Source organism: Dermacentor albipictus, chromosome 3 (assembly GCF_038994185.2).
Source record: "Dermacentor albipictus isolate Rhodes 1998 colony chromosome 3, USDA_Dalb.pri_finalv2, whole genome shotgun sequence".
In the NCBI taxonomy this organism is placed as follows: domain Eukaryota; kingdom Metazoa; phylum Arthropoda; class Arachnida; order Ixodida; family Ixodidae; genus Dermacentor; species Dermacentor albipictus.
In genome coordinates, this window is record NC_091823.1 from 60,547,807 (window position 1) to 60,573,511 (window position 25,705).

General features: G+C 49.5%; 1 protein-coding gene across 5 annotated transcripts in view; it reads left to right on the forward strand.

Annotated features, from left to right (window-relative positions):
* LOC135898761 (rhombotin-2-like) overlaps positions 1-25,705 on the forward strand; it is a 117,736-nt gene that overhangs the window by 68,174 nt on the left and 23,857 nt on the right. For 4 of the 5 annotated variants that reach the window (XM_065427901.1, XM_070535506.1, XM_065427902.1 and 1 more), the window contains one exon: positions 20,003-20,309. In XM_065427901.1, coding sequence (XP_065283973.1) covers positions 20,008-20,309 — 302 coding nt within the window. In that variant the 5' untranslated portion in view covers positions 20,003-20,007. Of the gene's footprint in view, positions 1-16,548; positions 17,557-20,002; positions 20,310-25,705 lie in introns of those variants that run through there. The other variant, XM_065427899.1, reaches the window with a different exon arrangement.

The window sequence follows — 25,705 nt, forward strand, 5'->3', positions numbered from 1 at the left end:
CCTGTGGTGGAGAAAGCAGTATTGTGGTGCATCAACCAGATGATTGCTAGTAACAGGAACTCTACTTCACTTCGAGTTTTCGTTTTTTTTTATCAGCGCGTATTTGCCCACATGCATGTGAGTGCAACATTTTCTTTCAATTCTTCGGCATTTAACTAATGGCAGTTGTTCTACGAGAAGAACTCGTTCCCTCTTTGAGCACTGGTTCGCAGTCTCTGCGGTCTGAGATGAGAGAGTGTGTGACAAATTTCACAGAATCTGGTGCTTCGAACTGTGAGCTCGCCCCCCCCCCCCCCCCTCCTCCGCCGACGGATATAGAAAGGTGAACATGTCAAGTCAAAATGAGCGTTTATCCCGCATCCGGAGGTACACGCACACGGCGCATGCATGTTGCACTAGCATGCGTTGTGAATACTTTAGGGACGTCATATCGCCACTCTTTTTCACTGCGGCGGCCGCTTAACCCACATGCCTGCTTTATTCTCCGTTGTATGACGACGCCAAGAGGTGCCACGGAAAACACCAAACGAAAGCTGCCATAGCACAAACTAGTTCCACCCGTTCAGTCTATAGTGAATTCACTCGTCTCCTCAGCTCGTCTCGTCTCCACAGCAACGGTCCGTTGCTGTGCACATGACTCACATCCAGGTGGCGGGAAAAAAATGGGGAGGGGTTGCAACCCCTTTAGGTTGCATTTTAGCCGGCACATGCGTTATCTCTGTCCTCTACCGCTTTCCGGCACTCATAGCCAGCGTACACTTCCAAAGCACCATGACCGTACTGCAGTGGAGACAATGGAACACCGATGCCTCGAGGTACCGGTGTTGAGCCGAGCCACTTAGGGTTTAGGGGATACACTGGGGGAACGTGCCGGAGGCCGTAAACGAACTGGCGGCGACGGCGCGTGTGGTTTGGGCGGCCGCGTTCAATGACCTCTCTCCTTGAAGAAGATGCGGAGGTGCCTGAATGGTGAAACACCATATACGAAGAAGCAAGAACAGTTCCGAGCGGCAGATAGGGAAGAAAAAAAGGGGGCATTGTTCCCACTTACGGTGGAGACGGACAGGCCGGCGCCCGGAGGGGACCAAGGAGGCAGACGAGCCTCGAGACAGGGACAGGAAGGACGGAGACGTGACCATCGCCTCGCGAAAAATGCCGCGCACTCTTCAACTACGGCAGCCCGTGGCGAAAGCGACCGAGGCCTTTATGTTTCCTCTCTGCCTCAGTTAAGGAGCCTTTTGTTATTAACTGGGAGTTCAATTCATCGTGAACGGCCGAACTCTGTGTGAGGGGCATGGTTCTCCAGGCGTCTTGTGTAGCGATACCATGACCACTTAATCCTTAGTGGGCGCTTCTTTGATAGCATCGAATTAGTTTATGGTAAATTTATCTGAGTGCACTTCGGCATTTGTTTTATCCGCAGCAAGTGACTGCGTTGAAGCTGCACCGTAATTTCGTCCTGCTCTCGTTCCTTGCCAGCCTTGGCAGGTACCCAGCTTGCCTAAAAAAAAAAAAAAAGAGAGGGGGTTGTGGACGGGCACAGTAAAAAATTAAGGTGCTCGCGAGGTCTTCTCAGTCGTTTGTTAGAAGCACAGCCACATCCTTCGTCTGTGGTGACCCTTGTCTTTCTTGCTTGACGCGGTAAGCGGCGCCTAGCGCTTCCCCTTCGTCTAGAATTCATACCCTCGTCTGTTAATCCCACAGGCGTCGTGCTTATGTCAAGCAGCGCAACATCTGAACGCATGGCTTCACAGACAAGCAGGTAGAACGCTTGTCTTTTTATCAGAAACCTACTTTCGCACTCTTAGCGACGACTTCCTCCCTTTTGCGTTTACTGCCAAACACGACTAAAGGTGCACCGATACCTTTACTTTCATTTGATTCTTTTGTCTGGTAAGAGGCAACGATTGGCATTCGGAAAGACTTGGAATCAAAGGAAGTGGGTTTAAGCTGCACTGCCAGGAGAGGCCTCTTCTCTATGTAACGTTGAGATGGCTGCAGTCAAACGAGCGTGAAATGGGTTGCAGTTTGCAGAAATTTGGGAAGATAGCGAAGATGCGTGCAAACGTGAAGCAGGCGGCCAGAGGAACTTTCTTTTTAAATAATCCAATGCGAAATTACATGGCGTGAATGCATGCAGTCCTTATGTGAGTCATGAATTTATAGGGTACGCGATTTATTGGGTACTAAGTGGGCATAAAGTTATCTCCAGCACGCACCTTCTGTACGAGCTCGCTCACTTTTGTTCGAACAAGATTTCCTCTTTATATATGGCTTCTGAGTTACTATAACTCTGAGCTTCTGAGTTATATGGCTTCTGAGCAGCTCACCACAACCGTCGCACACGCGCTTGTCGCTACACAAGCGCGCGATCTCGGTCCTCAGGCAGCAGTCGACCAGCGCCGACGAGCAGATAAGGGCCGGAACGAAAAACGAGAAGCACACGGCGCAGACGAAGCTGAATGCTACAGTGGGGCGAAGCCACAGAGAGTGGCAAATACGAGAGCGGCCGATACCAAACAAAAGAGAGTGCACACAATTCGTACCACTCCGTACAGTTACACAATGAAAACAAGCGCTCCCTACTCTCTTTAACACTCGGCGCCTAGTGACTCGAGTCGCCCAGCTTGCCTGCGCAGAATACTTTGTGGTGGTGATGGTGCTGGCAGTCCGGTATACACGCACTTGCACGCGTCTTTTTGCTTCGGTGTATACCAGTCCTCAGAGGGAAAGAACGGAAGCTGATGGACTCAGCGCGTCATGGAAAAAAAAAAAGGAAACAAGGGAAAGGCAGATGGAGCGGCAGAAGAAAGATGGAGGTGCGGATGAGAAGGGGGGGTCTGCGCTGCATTATGGAGCCATTTGCAGCTGCTTATCTCTCTGGCAGCGGTCGACGAGGGTGCGCGATATGTCTAAAACAACTTGGTCGCCGCTCTCGTCGTAATGGACCGCGGGCCGGCCCGTCGCGGCAAGCGAGCGAGCGAACGCGATCTCCGCTTTGTTTGCTCGCTTCGCACGGCCCTCGCGAGCACTTACTTTGTTGCGCACGGCCGATGAGCACTTCTTGTTCGGGTGCTGCTCATTCTCGTGCTCGGCCGGCATTCTTCTTCTTTTCCCGACTCTTTTCTTTCCTTCGCTTGCTTCTCTTTTTTGAGAGCAGCGGTCATCCGCGCAAGTCGATTGTGTGCGACGGCGTCGACGATTGCGGATAGCCGGTGTCCCCCCCCCCCCCCCTTCCCTGCCCCCTTGAAGCACACACAGAAGCACAATCGTCGTTCTCTTGTTTCTCTTTGCTCTGGAGTGGCGTTAGTCAAGCAAGACGACACGCTTTGCGTCTGTATAGCATGGCGAGACTTGCGCTGCTGCTGCTGTCCGGTGCGATAGTGCCGCTCGCGGGCGCTATATACAGCCGTTGCCGGGCGCAGCACGTTTATTGACGTACGCGTCAGCCCGCTGCACCTTTTGCATTTAGTCGTGTGCTCGTACTGCAAAGTGCTCCAACGAGTGTAACGTTCGGGTGGTGAAAAAGAAATAAAAGAAAGAGAAGTAGCAGCGCGAGGAGATGATGAACACGAAAGCCGTGCTAACGAAAGCAAAATAGTGGCAGGTACGAAGCATTAGGAAGGGACGCGCGTGGCGACTTCCCATGAGTTTCTTAATTATTTCATTTTTTTTACGTAGCATATATTTTACAGCTCGACACGTAATCGCTGTAGCGATCGCTGAAATTGCTAGGACCGTGCATAAGCAACCTGGCATTGTTTGCTTTTGCTCACATTCTGTGGCTTTCCGTTGACGGTTTGTATCGGTGCTGTCGATGATCCGTTATCTCGAAGTGTGTCGCGTTACCACTGCTCTTTGTCTGTAACGATTTAGCTGCCGGACAGTGCACTCTGCAGAGTGCGGCCCAGTCGCGCTTTTCCAGGCCTATATGTGTGGTTCCAGGGATACGGTACAATCGCCAAGTGGGTGGTAGGTTAAAAACTTTCTCTTCTTTTTGTTCTATCTTGCAGCATACAACAAAAAAGAAAAATAAGAACACAAATACTTTGAGCTTCTCGCGAAGCGAAGTGCTTGGTAGCGTGAGGGGTTTGACTTCTCGTCCACCCGTTTGTCAGCAAAAACGGTCATCAAATAAGAATTGACAAAGCTGGCACACTAACTGTCTGCTTACGTTTATTGACGAAAGGCGCCCTGTTTGCGAAAAAAAAAAGGACCATTCTGTGCTCTTGCGTAATTAATGAACACCAGTGCATGTGAATATGGACCCGGTTTTCATTTTCTATTTTTTTTCACAAGTGCACTTAGATGCAAGATTCTGTCTTTTTCCTAGCGAGACGACAGGCTCACGCAAACGACGCTGGATCCTTCAGCCTTAATACGCGTGCTTATTCCAATTGACGTTTGCCTTCTCCGCAGCCAAACTTCGATCTTTCTTAGCGAGCACTTACACACTTCATGTAGTGCGACTGCTTTGCTCCCTGCACCTTTTAAGCAGTTCATCATAACGCCGGATGTCATAGCCGATCTAAAGCTACAGGAAACAGAAGGCCTGTGTCGTCCTGAGCAGGTACGGCTGGCACAACACTTGTAGAGAGATGAAATCCGAGCTACATCGAGAAGAGTCGCCATTCTGCAGAAAAGAGAAAGAGGGAGAGAGACAAAACGTTATTTTGATGAGGCACGGAGAGGGGGCATCGCTGTTATGGGTGGAGCCTTCAGTCCAGGCCCCAGCGGTGGTGGCAGCACTTAGTTCTCTGGCGATCAGCTTTCGCTGATCCTACAATGGCGAGCTGGTCAGCACCATCTCCCACTGCTGTGGCGTTGCGTTTCGGTTGGGGGAGTTATTGGGAATCTTTCGGAAGGCCCATGTGATGTGACATAGGGTAGGTGGCTCTGTACAGAAAGGACAAAGGTGTTGATAAAGGATGGTGTACATCACATGAACGAGCGTGAGGTAAGGATAGGTGTTGTTCTGGAGTTGCCTCCGGGCCGTGGCTTCAGATCTGGTGAGGGATGGGCGCGGTGGCGGCATCGTTCTTCTCGAAAGACGGTATATAGTGCGGGAGTATTCGAAATTAAGGATAAAGCATTTCTACGCCGTCTAGAATAAGAAAACTGGGATAATTAGTTATAAGTAACAACAGCCGCCAATTTACAGATCTGCACCAACTGATCATATGCTTAACATTATGGAGCACGGAGCTCGTTCACGAATTCCCCCCCCCCCTTTTTTTGTATATAGTATTGCCACGCGGAATCGTTTGTCAAACGTTCAAGTGTCAAGTGGGATATGGAAAGGCGTTTTTGCAAAACTGTACACCGAGAAGAAACTGAAGACTGTGGTGGTTGTTTTCACATCTCATTCCTGAATGGCAGGCAGATGGTGGACTTCTTCCAGTGGCAGTTTGCAAAATGCTTTTAACGCGATAGCGTTAAGGAGCTCGTGTCGCAGAAAAGCCGGTGTCGTCGGCGTCGGGTGTCGGCGTCGGTGTCGGCGGCGTTGACCGTGAGCGATAAATCACGGCAGGCGCTTCATAAATAAAAAGCAACTTCCAAGATTGGCCCGGTGGGAATCGAACCCGGGTCTCCGGAGTGTGAGACGGAGACGCTACCACTCAGCCACGAGTTCGATGCTTCCAAGCGGTGCAAACGCGCCTCTAGTGAATGCGGTGTTGCCTTCGAAACGAGCCGTGGAAAGTTATACTGCGGTGTAGATCGGTAATTATGAACATGTAACGTACAGAAGTCACAATTACACGAGTTGCGAAGTGCGTTTCCGCTGCATTTCTTCTGCGCTTTCCGCACACGCAGAGCCATCTTGCGGCAAACACAGAAGACCCCCTCCTCTCAATGTACGGCGCTGCCCCGAAAGGAGGCGCGCCGCGCGCGCATTGGGACCGCTGCCAGGCGCGTCGCGGGACTCCCTCTCCCCTGACGACGCTTCGCCGTGCTCCCTGTTTAGATTGCTATCTATCTCTCTGCCCGTGCCGATCACGACGTTTGGCTGGCGTAGATCGTTTCCCCTCCGAGACACCGAGTTCTTTGGTTCGTTCCGTTCGCTCAGGCGCACGTTTCGTTGCCGCGCCGAACGCTGCGTTGCTCGACGCTCACCGCGTGATAGGTGGGCGCTAAGTCCGATGCGGGGCGCATCGTAAGTGATCGCTGTGCCGTAGCGCATTGTCTTATACCCCTTGGCGGGTCGACGGGAACGCTGTCGCGTCCCACTCTTGAAGGCGAAGCTTAAGCGTCCTCCAAATTTTTTCACGCTTCTTTGTTTTTTGTCTTTGTCTCGAGAACTAACAATAAAGCGAACGGTAGAGTGATGACGATCCTTTCCCGGTTTAGTTTCTCGGAGTGATCAAGTTTCGCGACTTCACCTGTATCTGTGATCCTTGAGAGCGACAACTTGGTCAAGCACTCTGCTACTCTCGACGCGCTTGAGCGCACATGCCGCTACAAATCTACGTGTACAATGAACAAGGCAACGTCATTCTGTGTCGCCCAAACTCCCTCGCAGCGCGCTGTCCTCAGTGTGCGCCCGTTACCAATCACCCGCCGGAGCAGACAACATGAAAGAAAAACAGTAAGTAAAAGCAAACTCGCGTAACGACAGATTTCGGCGATGTTTTTCACGTTGCATGGTTTACGGGCGCATTCGTATAGATTCCCGGAAGAGACTCGTTGCGATATCAACAGCGAACACTTGTATGCTTACACCCGAGCTCTCACGAAAGCGAAAGTGTACTGCCGAATGCAGCTGTTTAAAGCTCTCTCCGCCGACGACGACGCACCTATACAGTGAGACTTTCAAATGTGACTGTAATGTCGCGGCGAAGCACGGCAGTCTAATTACAGTTGCCGCAGCGCAGCGTGTACGTGGCACGGTGCGGTGGCGCATGATCTCCGCGATCCTTCCGAGGTACTGAATCGGCAAGGGCGTACGCCATGGCGACTGCGGCAGCGATCCGACGTCCTGACACGGTATAGGAAGCTCACACACGTTCACTGCACGCAAGCGCCCGGGTTCGCCAGTTTCTTTCTTGTGTTGTCTTTGCTGTGGCGCAGTGGCGCCTGCATGGCCGCTCGCTCACACACGCAAACAGCGCGGCGGCCTGATTTGAGCAGCCGATGCGCAGCAGCTTCTAAATTATCGCCGGGAGCGAGCGCGCGCTCTGGCGCGCAATTAAAGCCGCTTATCCGTTGCCGGAGTCCTAGCTCTCCGGCGCGTGTGCGCGGCGCTCAGGGCCCGCGCGGGACGGGGCTCCGGGCCGCCACTCGCTACTTAATTAAAGTGCTAATTACCAGACCCGAACTAATTACGCGTGCGCCGATAACCCGATCTTTGCCTGCTCCATGCAGCGGCGGCGGCGTGTTGTAGGTTGCTCTGTGGCGGCCTAGCTTCGCTGCTCGGCATTCTCGAGCCACCCGCGAGCGCTAGCATGTAAGGCGCGGGGGGCAGGAGGTATGGGGGCTCCGCAACTAAGCGCGCCGCGTCTGCGTCAGCCTAATAGGGAGCGGTTCGGGTATAGGCAGGCTCGCTGCCCTGCAACGGCACCGCTTCCTACGCGACCGTAAATGCCTATTGAGCCTCGTGAACCAGGCTCGCGCCACATTGAACTATAGGAATACGAAACAACCGTGTCTTTCTAAATCACAGGGTTGCGCGCTGTATTTGCCTCGTTGAAACGCTTGCGCACTCCGCTAGTTCTCGCCAAGGCACGTTTCAGCAGTGATCAGCGCTTGTGCCGCGCCATCGCCATAACAAACAGGTGACCCTGTGACATTTTTGACGGCTGCAGGAGCGTGTGCATGCGTTGGACAGCGAAAACTGCCTAATGTTATCTATCATGTTTTACTGGAATACTCCCATTAGTAGGGGAATCAATGAGTCTCAGCCAAATCGTCCAACGTTCAGCCAATTCGTCAAATCGTTCAGCGGTAGTTTAGTTGTGTGAAAGAGAAAGAGAGAGCGAAAGAGAGTAAGAAGACAAATGAAGCGCCCTGATTGGCTACCTTACGCTGGGGGATGGTAAACAGAGAATAGAAAGAAATTCAGTGGCGATTAAGCGGCACATGCGAGAGAAATATGTTAGCATTACGTGGCACCTCTTTGAGGTCCCGGATCCACGATTTAAACCGTGTCCTCCACTATGCAAGGTATTGCTGAAGAGCTCACTCGACGCACGTCCTTCCTCTCGGAGGAGCCAAGTGCAACTGACGGGGGCCTGAAGCGGACCACCGTCAGTTGCGCGCGCGCGCGCGCACACACACACACACACACACACACACACACACACACACATATATATATATATATATATATATATATATATATATATATATATATATATATATATACAGTCAGCCTATTTTTATGTCCACTGCAGGTCGAACGCCTCTCCCTACGATCGCCAATTACCCCCAGTTCACGCTAGCTGCTTACAACTTGCGCCTGGAAACTTCGCTTGCATCACCCTACCTAGTACTCTGTCATCCTTGACGGCGCTTACCTTCCCTTGGAAACCATTCTGTAACTCCAATGGTCTACCAGTTATCTATCCTACGCATTACAGGGCCTGCCGAGCTCCATTTTTTTTCTCTTAATCTCAACTAGAAAGTCGGCTATGCCCGTATGCTCTCTGACCCCATTTGCTCCGTTGTAGAATAACCCTTCCTGATGCCAGTCTTTTGGTTGATTAAAGCAAAGTGTTGCCCTGACCCTATTTGAAATTATCTAGATAAATATTTTATACAATACTGAAAACAAGCTAATGGGCCTATAATCATTAAATTCTTTAACATCTCCATTCTTATGAATTAGTTATCGTTGGCATTCTTCCAGGTCTATGGTGCACTTGAAGTCGTAAGGCATTGCGTAGAAAGGGCCGCAAGCTTGTCAAGCATGATATCTCCTTCATCTTTGATTAAATCGACTGTTATTCCATCCTCTTCTGCCGCTTTCCCCCGGGTCATGTCTTGCAAGCCCTTCTAACTGCATCGCTATATAGAGAAGGAGCCTCTATTCCTGTTCATCAATACTTGGAATGCATGATATATCGTGGCTGCGCTGGGTACTGTACAGGTAAGTATAGAATTATCTCTCTTTCTCTCTGTGTATGTATATAATAGTGTATGTATGTATGTATGTATGTATGTATGTATGTATGTATGTATGTATGTATGTATGTATGTATGTATGTATGTATGTATGTATGTATGTATGTATGTATGTATGTGCACGCGCGCGCCCGTGTGTGTGTGTGTGTGCGTGTGTGTGTGTGTGTGTGTGTGTGTGTGTATGTGCGCGCGCACGCCCGTGTGTGTGTGTGTGTGTGTGAATACACTGCTGGCAAATTAAGAGGCGCCTCTAAGGGGTAATTAACGACAGTTATTCTTGCACAAGCTTAACTCGCTTGGCCGTAAAATTAAGAAAGTTTCGGCATAATCTCTGTTGCGAGCGTACTGTACGCAAAACTCGTCCTCTAGGACTAGCTAAGTATAGGGACGAGAAAACATTACAGTCACGTCAGTGAAAAGAAAGTAATTGGAAGAGCACCGGAGTGAACCACTCAGCAACTAAGCCCTCGGCATTCACTCGCTAGTCCTTTCTTTTATCTTCTTCTTGGACAAATGAGGTGCAGCAATCTTCGATGAAGTCAATTCTTCCAATAAACGCACGTCGTGGTCAATGTTGAGATGATTGCCTAACGAGGTATACGAAACTGAATACGAAAAAAAAAGAAGGCGTACTATACCCCGGTATATATAGGTCCAGACATGAGAAACCAAGCAGAAATCCGGTTTCGATATAGCCTATGCGGCACAACAGCCCCCTGTAGTGTTGCTGCATTATTGTTCTTTGACGTAGCGCTCTGGTACTTTTAAAAGAGCTTCATTTATTTTATTTTCACCTCGCCGTAGTTTTTAACGCGATTCATTTTTTCCTTCTGCTAATGAGTCAGCCTCTCGTCGTGTGCGCCTTAATTCCGTTCGCCAGGGCTTAGCGGCGCAAAGCAAAACCGCCTCTCTTAATTAGGAAGAAACGATGTGTGTAGGGTACCGGTAAACGAAGCATGAAATGAGGCGGCCACCTTGTGCCGGCCTTTTTTAATGTGTTCTCTCCCTCTCTCTCTTTTTTTTCTTTCATTTCTCGTGTAGCCTTATACGTAATCGTCATTACGAAGTTGAACGCTGAATTAAGTTGCGGCAGCCATTGGCTACAGGACACTCGCACTGGTTTAATTCGCAGGCGGTGCCGTATGCTGCGAGAAACCCAGATTTGTGACGTCGTGCTATGCGATGATGACCGTGTCGTGGCTGCAGCATATGTGGTGGATGATTACTCCGCTGCTTGAGCAGCATGCTCAGGACTTGCGTGGATTCCTTTTAAACTGCGCCGAGGCATTCCGAGAACGCAAACTCATTATTACATGCATCCTGTGCGCAGCGCCTTTCTTGTTGTCGCTGTGTGCTTTAACGAACAGGAGTAAGAAAAGAAGCTGATGTATTTATTACCTGGCTATAACGTCATCACTTCGACTGCCGCACACACACGCGTCTTCGCTGTAGGCTCAAATTATTCTCGGTCTCTCCACGAACGGGCGTCTAAAGAGGAAGAATGAAGAAAAACAACAACAAACAAACGGCTCAAAGTTTAACAAGTTTATCTTTCTCGCTTATGCCGCCGGCATTTGATCGTTCCGTGTCACAGTGTACTTTCGCGAGCGCCTTGCTCTTTCTTCCTCAAAATGGCAGCGCGAAGTTGGAATCAGAAATGAAACGAAGAGTATCGTCACAGCCGTCTGGCGTACCGGTTAGTGTACGATTGCCTCGTCCAATTTTCTGGCACGCAATTATCCTGGCAAACTCGGCGAAGAAAAGGTATAGCAGCAGTCGGCACCAACGCTACTCACCGACGTGTACGAGTAGCGTTTGTTTATTATCGATTTGGGAAAGAATAATTTCCGCTTCGCGAATTCTACCAGCCCGGTTTGGGTATAGTGAGGAGTTCTTCCCCGGGTTGGCGTGCCATCTATATGGTGAAGTGTAATAAGCTGCACATCGCGTGCTGTTGCTGCACTTTGTTAATAACGAATAAAGTGGAAGGGGGACGTTATTTCCTCTTTTGCGTTGGCGCGGCTGATTAGCTACGTAGTGCAACAGCCCTCGCCACCCATTCGCTTGCTTTGTCGTCCCTGGTGCAGCGCGGGGACGCGCAGCTACTGAAGCGCGCATGCGCGCCCACCGAACACTCGTCCGTATAGTTTCGCGCGTATAAATTAACCTGCGTTTCACTCTAGCGCGCATCTTTTTTTCTGTCTCTCGTATCTTTGCCTTTCGCTTGTCTCGCCATAAGCCGGTGGGCGTGCTTTCACGGCGTCCGTTTCTTTCATGGTTAAAGCGGATTTTCAGGTTGCGACGCGCGCAGCGATCGTTTATTAAAGTGGCTGGCGCGCGCGCGCCCTGCAGGCTCTCGTCCGGACGTCGTTTAATTCCGAGTATATAGCGGGCTATCCTAATTAGAATCGCCAGGGACGCGCCGTGTGTTGAACGGAAAGCGCGGGCGAAACAAGAGAACGCCAAAGACTGCGGGAAGGGGAGGCGTGACGCTGCAGAACCTGCAGCGTTGCAGCGGCGGCGGGCGTCATTAATTACGAAAGAAACTGGTGAAGCGGAAGATTACGCTTTCTTTCCTCTTTTCGCATATTTCTATCTTTTTCGTTTTTCTTCTCCGCTTTGTCTTCTTTTCTTTTCTTTTTTTCTTGGTCCGCTCTTGTTTGTGTTTTCGTCCCTTTCACGAGCCCAGTGAGATGACAGGCCGGCATGTGCGCACAAGTGAACATAAGAAGCGGAATAAATGGGTCGCACAAGCTCACTGTGAAACTTTTAAAACAGCCAGGAATTGAGTGCGAATAGTTTACGTGCGTGGCTGTCTGGTGTCGTAAAGAGTGCTTTGCGAAATCGCCTTCATTTTCCGCTGCACTTGGGAGATCCAGGTGAACTTATACGCATTGCTTGGTCATGGCGCGCTGCCCGTCATGGCTTCGTAAGTCGTCTAAACGAAAGCGCGAAATATATTTTTCTCGTCATTTTTCCTATATTCACTGCGTGTTTGCTTGAGAACGTCGTGCATGCATCATCGCGGTGTTTGCGGGTTCGTCAAAGAAAGGCATTGAAATAAATGGCAAGAATGCAGAGTCAAGAAGAAAGTACAGCAGATCTTAGATCTGCATCCTATAACCAGCCATACAAAACACAAAAATATTTTCTTGGTCATTTTTTATCATGCCTGTGTGTGTGTGTGTGTGTGTGTGTGTGTGTGTGTGTGTGTGTGTGTGTGTGTGTGTGTGTGTTTTAGGCTGATAACAATCTGCGTTATGGTGGCCGCGGTTCTTGTTTGGTTGATCAGATAAGCACAGAAGTACATGGCAAGAATGCAGACTCGACAGGAACATCCAGCGACATCAGATATTTGGAGCCTAACTTGTCATATTTCTTCAACCGGGCGTTCAACTGACGTCGGTGTCGTAATACAGAGCCGAATCAACGTCGTCCCGAGACTACGAACGCAAGAGGAATAAGAGAGGGTTTAATGAACCCTTTCCTAGAATTCCTGGAAACCTTTAAATGCACGTTCGTCGTTATAAGTACTATGCTAAACGGTAACGCATGGTTAAGTGAAGTCGCAGTTCGCTGAAACATTCTGCCGACAATAACGCCGTATAATTGCATCTATAGCTTGCCTTGCAGTCAACGTCACATATGCGTCAGCGCTGTGTGCACATCTGTTGCCGTCGCCGCCAACCTACTTCATCTGTAGTTATTCTTCTCATATTCTCTCTCTAATATATTCTTGGCCCTTCGGCGCCGGAATACCTAAATGCGCAGTGAGAGTGTTTTCAATGTTGTGAGCTTGTCGCTCATAGAGGCAGAAGAACGCGGTAAATGTTAACTTCGAAAGTGAGCGTGTAGTCGCCTACGGCGTTTCGATCAATTACAGAGAGGTTATTATCGTCTGTGATACGCACGTGAGTGCGGTGTGCCCGAGGCGCATAACGACCGGGACCCTACGATGGGGAGCAAATGCGCTTCGTTATCGGACGAACGTGCTGGGGAGCTACGCGAGGCATCTTGCGCTTTATGTTTTTGTTTTATCTCTTTCTTAAAGTGCTCACAATAACGCTGCCTCTTTACGCTTGAACAAACCGAATTACGCCTTTTCGTTATTAATGTAGGCTCAATAACCTTTTCCTAGCATGTGTGCTGTATGGTGTCGTGTGTCATGGTATGGTGACCTTGGAACTCATTGGCGCAGCCTTCCACTCCGCTCGTGAGTATACCTCCTAAATTACAGAAGGAAGGAAGGAAAACAAGACGCGAAAGGCAGAGAGGTTAACGAGATGAAGTGTCCGGTAGGCTACTGTGTACAGGAGATAGGGTAACCTAAATTACAGAACTTGTCTCTTACCCATTCATTGTATTGAAAGAATAATAAACTGAAACTGAAACATGCTGCACCGTGTACAGAAAATATAGTGACAATATTTCTCATACGGTTCACCGCATGCATCAAACGAGGGATTTTACAAGAGGCATTACAGTGCAAAGTATCGCCGTGGTTTACAACAACAACAACAACAATTATTACTATTATTATTATTCTCTCAAGAACTATAGTATTACGATGTGAAGGTTATGGTGGTTCAAGAATAGTCTACACTCGTTTGTTTCCCTTTCATACGAAGTTTCCTATTATCAACTATGCCTTTGTTCTTCATTATATTGACGTCCACACCTTGGCTAGAAAGGTTTGCTTGGCATAGTAAAATACCTTAAGAAACAGTCTACAGTTCATAAATAAAAAAGGAAAAGAAGCAAAGACGACATTTTGAAGGGAGCTGATTATTTCGCCGCGAGTTCATGCAGCGAAACTGCTTCGTCATTCTGTCATCGTATTGTTATTGTTGTATTGCTTCCAACCGAAAACACTATATAAAACAGCGACACAAAGGATAGAGGGATCGATTTATTTGTCTATCCACTTCTCTCCTCCTCTACCTAAGAAGAAAGTAAAGACATAAGAGTCACCACACCTTAAGTGTGAAGAATGCGACGAAAACAATGGAATGAAAAATTTAATAAATAAAAGAGTCTACAATATCGTTTCTTGGAAAGCTGTGTTATATGTATAAAAAGCTAAACGAGAGAGAAGGGTGCGAAGGCTGATACTCCACCGGTGTCATGAGTATTGTAACCGAAATAAATAAATAAATAAATAAATAAATAAATAAATAAATAAATAAATAAATAAACGCTTCTTAGATCGGCGATCTTAGCGTGAAACAGTTCATATACCATTGAGCGGGAAAACCTGCATGTATGTTATCTGTTTTCTGTGAACTTCAATATGGCCCCTTCTTCATGCCTAACGGCCAGCGCAATGGCCCAAGAAAAGACGTTGAGGCAAGGCCGTGTAGCAGGTCCTCTCAACCTCCCTTCTCAGTACTGCTGCGATCTCAAATGCGACTATCCATGGTCTTAAGTAGCGCTAACTTGTGACCAAAGCCTCCGGAGCGACGATGAAGTCAAAGAGGTGAAACGCTTCCTCAACAAGTTGGCGGCGGAGTTTTACGACATTGGTATACAGAAATTGGAGCACCGTCTACAAAAATGCGTAGAAAAATATGGCGATTATGTAGAAAAATAGAGCGAAGTTTCGTCTTTCGAATGATGTAAATGTCTATGAGAATAAACAATGGTATCTATTTCTAACATTGATGGGAACCTTATTTCTGGATCAGCCCTCATATATATATATATATATATATATATATATATATATATATATATATATATATATATATATATATATATATATATATATATATATAATTTTTTTTTTCAGCTATGAGGGCATTCTGTCATGAAATAAGAATGGAGAAGTCGCACGAACCCGAGCCGTCATTTACGTGTTGGGTTTTGCACGCATGGACGCGCGGAGGGTCGTCGCCTTAAACCAATTGATTGTAGCTGTAACGTGGGCTGAGAAGAGGAGAAGAAAGGTGGAAGCGACAAAACGAAGTTCAGTTGCCGCTTACGTAGATCGGAACTTTGTCTTAATAATTAATTAATTATGGGGTTTTACGTGCCAAAACCACTTTCTGATTATGAGGCACTCCGTAGTCGAGGACTCCGGAAATTTCTACCACCTGGGGTTCTTTAACGTGCACCTAAACTTAAGTACACGGGTGTTTTCGCATTTCGCCCCCATCGAAATGCGGCCGCCATGGCCGGAATTCGATCCCGCGACCTCGTGCTCAGCAGCCTAACACCATAGCCACTGAGCAACCACGGCGGGTAATAAAAAACTTTGTCTTGAACCAATACGTTTGTATGGTATGCTATGTACACGGGCTAATCGTAGCTCGAGTAATTTGGACGACAATCAAGGCGGCGCCATAACGTCACATACCTTTTTTTTTTTTTTTGCGCCCGCACACACTTTTTCGCCGTCACCGACTTCGTGAGCCGCTAACGACCCGCGGCTGTCAGCGGCTTTTGGCCCGCTTAAGCTCGCTGCCTCGTCGCCGCAGCCGCCGTTGCGCCTGACCGTCTCGTCGGCGGGGGGAGTCGGTCGCCCGTTTTCACTCGTCGCCAGTCGCGCATTTGGGCCCGTGTCCCACTAAAACGCGAGAACAGCGCGCGGGCGCCTGTGTGCCACCGCGTTTGTGCGGTGAACTCGGTCGCGGAGCTGCCACCCACGTGTTCGTGCCTCCCCGTTTGTGTCGAGGCAACCTCTGGTTTGGCCCCGTGCTCTGCCGCCGTTTTTTTTTTATTCTTCTTCTTCTTAATTTTTTCTTGCGTATGTTTTCTTTTGCGTTTGCTTTTCTTTTTCATTTTTCTGTTTTTCTGTAGCATTCCTCGACCGTCTAGTCAACGAGGCACTCTTTTGCGTGCCGTTTCAAGGAGGTCGGTGGTATGCGGTAGGCCTCTGTCAATCTCTGCTGCTGATTTATTCTTTTCCTATATGCGGGTGCCACAAGTTCTGCTAAGGGGCGTGGAGAAATTCGAACAGTTTGGGGAGAAACTCAATGGAAAGTGCTCATCTGGTAAAGCTGAGATGATATGTCGCAGTGCTTAATAACGGCCTGATCTTCTTCGAGCGAGTCAACAAAACTCACGTGGAGGAACATTCGGCCACCTTGAATATTCGATCGGGCGTTACTTATGATGGACAGCGAGAATGTCGCGGCACACGACGTCGAAGAAGGGTGCAAGGGGCAAGTTATACCGACGTCTCCGCTTTATCGCGTGTATTTCGTGCTGTCCTTCAAGGAAGCGACACGTGTAATAAGCGATCACAGAGCGCTCAACTCGATGACGGCTGCTTGACCGCGCTTTTTATTCGCTGTCATTTACTTCACCTTCATTATTGCGGCTACGTATCGTTTTGAATCTAAATGACACGTGCTGCGCATTTATTGACCACCTGTTAAATGCCTCATCTTCTCCTTGCTCTCGCCAACCGCGCGCTCGCCTGTCACGATCGCCGTGTTCTTCAACACGCCCGCGCGGCGTTGCTTTTGTTAAAACAAAGCGACAGACGCTGCGGCCGCGGAAATTCTAAGCCGATCCGCACAAAAACAGGCGGCGGAGGCGCCGACGGAGCCGTTTATTCTCTCCGCGCCCTATACGTTCCTCGGCAGCTGGCGCGACGCGGCTTCGCATAAAGACAACACGCTGAAACGAGCCGCCGACCCGCGAGCCGAGAGATTCAAGCGTCGAAAAACAACTGTCCGCCGAGGGGAAAAGGAACGCTCGCACTGTGCGGCTACGCCTCGGTTGCAACTCTTCTTCTCGATCGCAAGCAGACGGACAGGAGGACACGCCGCGGTCACAAGCGGCGAACTAAAAACGACGGGAGGATAGACGGCGACAGGCACGACGAGGAAGCCACGGGAGTCAGCGAGCCGCCCTTCTGCTGCGGCGAAGCCTCTCGCACTGGCGGCACCGTGGTGCGCCGCGTGGAGCAGGCAGCCAGTGTGTGTGTGAGCCCTGCGCTGCAAGCGAGGCGAGAAAGAGAGCCGTCTACGCGCGGGCCTGTCAAACGAACCGGGGGTGCCACGGTTGTGTTGTGTGCTCTCTGGCGTGGTGCGACCTCGTGCGTTCCGTGCCTGGGAAGGGAGCCAGGCGCATGGCTTGCGCTGTGAAACCAGCCGCACGCGGACAGATTGAGTGACCCGGCCCGGCGGCCAGCCTGTTTTTCGTGCCGCTGAAAAGAACGGCGCGCCACGTCTTTAGCTGCGTGCTCCCCTTCGCTGGGACCAAACGCCGTTCTCATGTTTCTTCTCTGTACAAGTGGCAAGCGCCTGGCACTTCTGGGTCGGCCGCAGCTGCAGTGTGTCCAGCGCCACGAAGCTCACGAGTGGCCCGGCGGGCTCGTCGAGAAAGTTATGACGGAGCCTCCAAGCCTGACCTTATGCTCGCCGAGCCCATCGTCTGGTGCGCTGTTCTCTAACGTTGAGGAGCCCAACCTTTCACTAGCGGAATTCGGTGAGCAACGTGATGCATAAGCTCGCTTTACTCGACTCGCGTGTTACGAAAACGACTGAATTTTGTTTATCTTATTGTCATTCTGTCACTTAACTAGACTGTGGGGCCTTCCGTGGCAGATTTACTTGTATCTGAGCGTGCGCAACCATTAGGTGGTGGTGGGGCCTTGACCATAAGGTGGTTTAGCCTGGCTATCGAAGTCGAGTACTGTTTCGCCTGAACCATCAGCAGAAGTTGGAAACGGAGTTATGGAAAGTATTAAAGATCATATAACCACAGATGCACGACCTTTAAATGCCAGGCTCCTCTTTCTTTCTTTTTTCTTCATATGCTCCTTATATCTCCGCCTCGGCGTTTAGCCATTTGTTTATTTCTATTATTTTGCACGAACTACTGACATGCTGCTTGCTAACTATCATTGAAAAAGTTATTCTAATGATTTTGTTCCTTCGTTCTTTACTACTTGTGCCCGCCTGGCACGCATCCAGCAACGTCGCTCGTATAAAATGACAGTATATAGTTCAACTGAGAATGTACAACATTTATGAAGGAAGTAACTAAGTATCTAAAGATGTTTAGCCGCAAGAGCCAAAACTTCATATCTCTAACAACAGAGAGAGAGAGAGAGAAACGAAGAGGGAAAGGTAGAGAAGTTAACCAAGGACATGTTCGGTTGTCTACCCTACAATTGGGGAGGGGAAAAGGGAAAGACAGATTAAGAAGAGAAAAAGAAAATAATAGTCAGTCAAACATCACAGGGATGGTCCCTATATACAAGAAATAAAAGGAAGGAAACGTAGACTAGAAAGGTTACACAGAAGACGAGCGCGATTTTGTACTCTTCGGGAATAGGGCGAGAAGAAAGGGATTATAGAAGGGTGAAAACCACTGGTAACTGTCTCCCGCTGTCCTGGACACATCAACCGTGGTGTCAGGGGTATATGGAGTGGGGATAAAGAACAAAAGGGACAAGTAAGGCAGAGTTGAGGATATACCGCTGTGTTAAGGCAAGATGGGGGAGAAACATGTTAGATTTGTTGGCGCGCGATACAGTCAGTTTGTCACATAACTTTGAATTTAAAAAACTGAGCTGGGCTTTCAAAGCCTGCTTTGTAAACCTTCGTCGATACTGAGATCCTGTCCCCCTGTATTCGGGAGTTTTCAGAGAAATTAAGCTGAATCAGGGGGATTCCCTCTCAGAGGAATCACATATTGCATAATCGCAACAACATCGTTCAAAGCTCCCAAATTTCCAACAGACTTGCCAAATCTCAGGCGACCCTGCCTGCACAGTGTCCACCGGGGTCGTCCACACGTCGCCGCGATCGTCGACAGCCGTAGCTGGTGAGCAGCAATGCCGTCAACGCGAAACGACGAGGACTGTCTCTCGCCTCGTTTCACATATGCGTAGCGCCACTCCCCTTTCTTTTTGTAGCGTGTCGAATGTCCCTTACCGCAAGCAGCTGTTGCCCCTCCGTCCAGGGGTTCATTAGCGGGTTCTCCCCAGGGCTTCGCTGCGAGCAGGGGGAGGACGAACCGCGCGGCTCCAGAGCTGGGCCACTGCATTCGCGGGCTCCATAATGCGGGACCAGGCAGTGCATGGCAGCTGCTTTGAGTCATTCGGGACGCCTTCTCATGCGGCGGAGAAGCGAGACGAGGGATCACCGATCTCCTTCGACGTCTTTTTCCCCCCCTTTTTTTTCTGTTGCCCTAAGATAGCGTGCTGCCTCTTTGGTTCTTTTCCCAGTCTGTCTCTCGGTGTTCCTCTTTCCACATCACTCTTGGCGATGCCCTCGCGCAGAGTGGGGCAAATTGCCTCTTCCGTCCAGCCGAAAGGATAGGGCTGACCGGGTTCCCTCGGTAGTTCAAAGATATGGATGCTTGGAGAAACTAGACCTTTCTGCGGTGGGAGAAGAGAAAGCTCTAGCTCTTGAAGATTCGAGGGTGGGTTTTAACGAGAGATGTAAAATGACGTGTCGCAGGTACTGGCAACACGTCAGGTCGGCGCACGCGGGTGCCATATACAGTGTCCTTGCATACATACATCGAGTCCTATTGCGAGGTTCTCAGATAAATACTGATGGCTGCGTTGATGCAAGTGGAGAAGTTTAGTCTCGAAAACCTGGGAGTCAACGCAACTGCGCTGATGCAAGGTTGATTAGCGGTACACAGGTGTGAAAAGAGAAAGCGATGTTATACGATTTCATTGGCAAGGGTTAATACACCAGTTGGCTATTTTGTATATTCTTAATGGTCAGTGCCTTGAATTCTAAGCACTTTAGATCAGAGAACACTTCTTTAGCGAGGCTATCACTCCCTATGGGGTAGTGTCAACAGGGCGCCCTTCTTCAGGGTTAACACAGCTGCCTGCCTTCTTTGGTGCTGTCCTTCCGAAACCTGCTGTGATGCAATGTTTGACCTCGTTCTCGCCACTTCCACTTTGCAGGTCCGATGATGGACATCAAGGCCGAAGTGCACCGGTGGAACCCCGAGGTACACCGGAGCCCCGTGCTGGGACCCGGTCCCGGCAGTGGTCCCGTGCCCATGATGACTCCAGCCGCCCTGAGCCACTCTGGTCCCGAGTGCGCGGGCTGCCAGAAGCCCATACGCGAGCGGTTCCTACTCAAGGCGCTGGACCAACTGTGGCACGAGGACTGCCTCAAGTGCGCATGCTGCGACTGCCGCCTCGGAGAGGTCGGCTCCACCCTCTTCACCAAGGCCAACCTCATACTGTGCAAGAGGGACTATCTCAGGTAAGCGGCAGTTTTTTGAGTATCCATTCATAAATGTATGACTCCGCGCTTGGACCTGTTGGCACATTAGAGAAGCTGTTCTCTTGTCGTTTCCAAATGTCTACTCTCGAGTCTAGTTCGACTAGATCTGTCTTCAGTCCAAAGAGTGGACACTGGATAGGGGCGCTCAACATAGAAAGTGAGCTCCTTGTTGAAGATTCAAGGTTGTGATAGAGCCCGGAGCATGTCGACTTAACGTGTAGGTTTATTAGCTTAGCAGGCCAGGTGAGTATATCCTCAGTTTGAGTTACTCTTTCATGGACAAAGAAGTTTGTCGCCGCTTGAGCAGAGCAGCAACATGAAGCTGCTCGAAAATGCGTAACGTGTTACTCCATTCCCTGATATGTCGGTGCCCTTATATATGTTGAAACGGTACGGTGCATTAATGTGGTAGTATTAAATAGAAGTGAACCTCTAAATCTTCCAGAGGACTTCACCAGCTGGGCGCCGTTTTCTTGCGTGCAACAGTGTATATGGATCACGCCCTTGCACATACCGTTGCCTTAGAACCGCAGTTCCTTCGATTTCAGTTAAACAGTTTGCGTCTGATTTCAGCAAAAAACGAGACACTTCGTCGTGTGACATTGACATTAAATCTTTTTTTTTTATTTATTCGTAACTTTTTCTCGAGCACCCAACGCTCTACTGACGGTTTTAGGTATACTGGCTACATTACCCCGCTTGCCTGCCTCAGCTAATCTTTTTGCCAGAAACAGGCATCTATTGCGTTCCGAGTTATCAAGAGCGGAAAAACGGTTCCGCTTTACAGGTGGTGGAGCCCTCGAGAAATTTTAATATAAACCCACAAACACTAGGCGCTCTCACTCATGTGAAATTATAGTTCTCCACAGCTCGCCATATAATATCGTCCTTTCAATTCCTATACTTAAGCAAGTCGTCAGGCTACCGTAATACCGCGTACACTATTTGCACTGCGCAACCCTACTCTTCTCATGTCCTTATGGCCTTCATAAACGTTGACACTATTGGTGCAGGCATCACACTGTCTTAAGCTTAACCTTGTAAGAATGATCCAAAATGGCATTTAAAACAAATGAAACCAGACAGAAAACTGCTATTTTCTTGTGGAAGTGTTAGAGGCGGGACTCAACCATGCTTTATAATAATCGGTGGATTCCCGGCTTTTATCTAAGCAAAGTGTGAGAACAACTGATCTCGGGTCGCCGGAGGCATCCTGGAAAAGTGTGGCGTCAGTACATAAAAAAAAAACAAGGAAGGAAGGAAAGAAAAGGAGAGGCTGCATGCAGCGATTGCTATGAGGGGGCATATGTCAGCCCTGCATCTATACTATATACGCAAAGCGCACGTAGACGGGATGCAGGAATTCCGCTTGCAGAAGCACGTGCGAATAGTCCTGAGTCGCCGGCGGAACAGGCGAAAAGAAAAAAGAAAGAAAGAGAGAGAGGAGGAAGGAACGAAAAAAAGCGCGAGAAAGAGGAAACGGCTGCTGCTTAACTCGCAGACTGTGGTGTGCCGAGCGTGGCAACTCGCTTCGAAAGGCACAAAACTTTCCGGATAGTTTGCTCGGCACGCTCGACCACGTTTTTCTCGTTCCTCGCGTCAGCCAGCGGTGCGCCTCCAAACACACACGCCGCCCCCCGTCTGCACGCGGGAATTCGGCGGCGGCGACGACCAAGCCCAAGCGCACCTCCCTACATCAACCATACCACGCGTCCTAGCCGCTCGCGCTTGCATGGACCCAGAAAGTCGACCTGCTGTTCTAAGCAAGACTTGCCGCCCGTCGCTAGGCTGCGCCTCTACAGGCTCGGCTAACTGCCGCAGAAAACAAAAGAAGCGGTCCAAGCGCGACACCTAACAAAGCACTGTAGCGGCAACCGCGGCTGCTATAAGAGGCAGCCTCAGTGCAAGGTGTACCGACTCCGCGCGTTTTCTCTTCTCTTTTTCTCTCCTAGCTTCTATCCAAGGCGACAAAACCCGTGTTCTCTTTCGTAAAGCGCGCCCACGCTGCAGTTGTGGCGTATACGCCGAAAGTGTTGTAGCAGCTATTCAAGGAGAGAGACGAAGAGACCACGCCACTTCCCTGCGCCAGACTGCACAGAGCTCACTGGGCGTTTCGAATACCTCCACAGCTCGCCCACCCCGCGTTCGCACAACCGCGTCGAGAGAAAAAAAGGGTAAAAAAAAAAACGAAAATGTCGGAAAAGGCAAGAAACGCGAAACCGGGTGCGCTCGCAAAACGACCACTCCGGCGTTCTGCTCGCACAAGTCGAAGGAATGCGGCGGCGGCGGCGGCTGCGCTTGCGTCGAAGGCGCGTTCATGCGCGAAGAAGTCAAGCTGCGCCAAAGCGTGCGAGCGCGCGACATTGGTTTCAACCCACACCCAGTCGGGCGCGCGCGCGCGCGCGGCTGACGTTGGTAAACGTGCGCGGGCGCGCGTTTATGCCCGCGCATCGCGGTGGTCCGTGTAACCCCCCCCTCCTCCTCCCCTCCTCCCCCATCCTCCGGAGCCCCACGACACTCCCGCGCGTGGTGGAGGGTCGGGGTGGTACACGCGAGCTGGTATCCGTGAGCGAGCACGCACACCGCGTGCGCGACGAAGGCTTGGGTGGGCCCCGTTTCCAGGCTTCTTTCGTCTTTACTCTTTATTTATTATTATTTATTTATTGCTGCGAATTCCTACGTTCGTATACGCTGCCTCACCAAAATGGTGATGCTGGTTGTAGCTTTGAATGCATGGAGCTTACGTAACAGGATCCAGAAGCGGGATTGGGAAAGTGGCTCTCACTAAGCGAGAATGGTTAGTGATTGCCCGATGGTTTATCAGGTTGGCCGATCAAGTAACTTTACGAATGGGACTCGCCGTGGCACTGACCCGCAGATTTTTTTTTTTTATTCAGATACCCTAAAGGCCCTTACGGGCATTACATGGAGGGGGGGAGGGGGGGGGGGGCTAACAACAGGACATTTCAAACACAATTGGGGGGAAAGGCAATATAGAACACCGTCGTAAAGATCACCGAATACAACAACAAGAAAATGTATAAAAGAAAAAAAGGAAAGAAAGAAATGCATACCAGATGAAAAAAAAAAAAACACTCGGTACTAAGTATGTAGATGCATACTTTGTTGTATGCACAAAGGCACAAAATTCTGTTTTTACTCAACATATGTAAAACTGCTCTTCAAATTACTTACAAATGAGTCATCATCATGTATAGAAGCAATTTCTTTTGCCAGCTTGTTCCAGTGATAAATAGCAAGAAAGAGCGGTGATTGTCGAAGGAGATTCGTACGCGCAAACATGGGACGCACTTTGAAGGGATGGTCGAGCCGGGGGAAAATTTTTCGATGGGGTTTGATATGGGATGCTGTAAAGGATGACGTGGTATGATACAATCTGTGGAAGTGGGAAAGCACTGCTAACAGTCGTCGTGTTTCTAGAGAGGGGAATTGGTACAATGTGAGTCTGTTAGTACGAGCGAGCGCTTCGGGTCTCGTATGTCGTACTTGGTATCGTTACAATCGGCTCACACGACGTCAGGCTTCCAGGTGAATTTGATTGAAGTTATTGTTCCTACGAAATGAGTTATTGTCATTCTTGTTTTCTGGTCTCGCGGAAAACGCCGGGGTCTTTAGACTCGCTTTCCTTCGGCTATCCTTTACCGGAAAATGTAGTGATTCCTTCCGCTTCGTTTTTTTTCTTGTGTTTTTTTTTCATCTACCGCTCATAACCCTCCGATTATGGGGTTAATATATGCGGAACACTGTCCGAAACGTTGTGAAAGAGTGAAAAGCAGAGGAATTGCAATATAATGGTTACGCTAGCCTGGCCTTTCCTTCATCAGTGGCAAATTTATGTCATAATCTCATAATGTCATTAAAAACAGGCTACAGGCGCCTCTGGCGTTTTCGTCAATGAAGACCGCCAGGCTTATGACCCTCATTTCTCAACTATGCATTGAACCAATTCCGCTATCTCTCATGCTTTCTTAAAATGTACTTTAAGTACAAAGTTTATATTTATTACAACCGAGCCTGATTCTCAAATAGTGCTAATGAAATGTCGGACTTGTTCGGGGCTTTCTTCGAATTACCGGCGTCGCGTATTCGCGCTTGGCTCGAGACAGTAATTCGGGATCTTGCCTCGACCTCATATTGTCATCTTTGACACGCTATCCAATGGGCAGCGGCGAATTAGTTTTCTTTCTTTACGTACTTGAGTGGCTTCTGATTAGCTGGAACTAGCACCGTAGCTTGTCACCACAATATAGACATTGATGGCAATTACATGCGGCACATTTCAGAAGCATTCCCAGGTGTGAAAACGACGCTGGTATCACGCGGTTCAAATGCGCATACCATTGGTTATCCGTTTTCATTTCTAACCATATGGAAAAGCCCTCCTGGCTGGGATCAGCCGACATAAATATTATATGTTTGATGTGATCGCAGCTTCCATGCAGCACAGAATTGAGCTTGTTCGCTTCCACTCTTTCCTCCGCGATCTCTGATTCAGGAACGCAGCTGTCTGCTAAGCAACAGGACACTCTGCTCCAGTTCAACTTGCAACATATAGTCGCGGGATTGCGAGTTTCCAGGTACCGAAACTGTCTCCGCTGCTGGAAATATTGCTGTAGTGAAAAGTAAAGGAAATCGCGCGACGGTGCTGAAAAGTCGAGCAAGGTGAAAGGCCGACATTCCTCTGCGCGATCTGTCGCCCGCGGGAGCTCACGCGCAGATCGCAGCGAGTTTCGGTTGGGACATTGGGGGAACGCCTCCTCATTCGGTATGCGCCCAGCAGCCACGAGACCCATTTATGGCGACTCACGCGTTAAAGGATTAGACGGCCCGCTGTTGTTTCTTTCTGTCTCTTGTTCCTTTCGCATTTCGACGCGGATGGGGTGGGGGCGCGAAAAAATGCTAACGCATCTCTTTCGTCTAAGTTCTTTTTTTGTCCTTATTCATATATCGTTCTTTTTTTTCTTTTTTGGCTATGACTTCTCATGCCGCGACGCACCACGCCGAAAAAAAATTGAAACCAACGAATAGTATCCAGTAAGGGGGTCGGAAATCGCGTAAAAATATGGGTTTGCTTTCCATGCAGTAATGCTGAGCTTTATGCTCCGCGCACGCCATGTTTCTCTCGCGCCCGCTGCTCGTCCAGCCCAAAGCTCAGAGCTCGGCGGGGAGCAGAATATACGCCTGCTAGCCGTGGGGGCTGCCGGCAACGCGTTCGCGCCAGAAATCGCCCATAACGGCCGCCGCCGAATAAGTCATCTGCGCAGCCGTGGACGCCTCGTCGTTTGCCGCCGTCATCGTCAAAAATGTCCCTCGACAATGCGCCGCGCGGACTAGCCGGGTCGTGTCGACGGCGC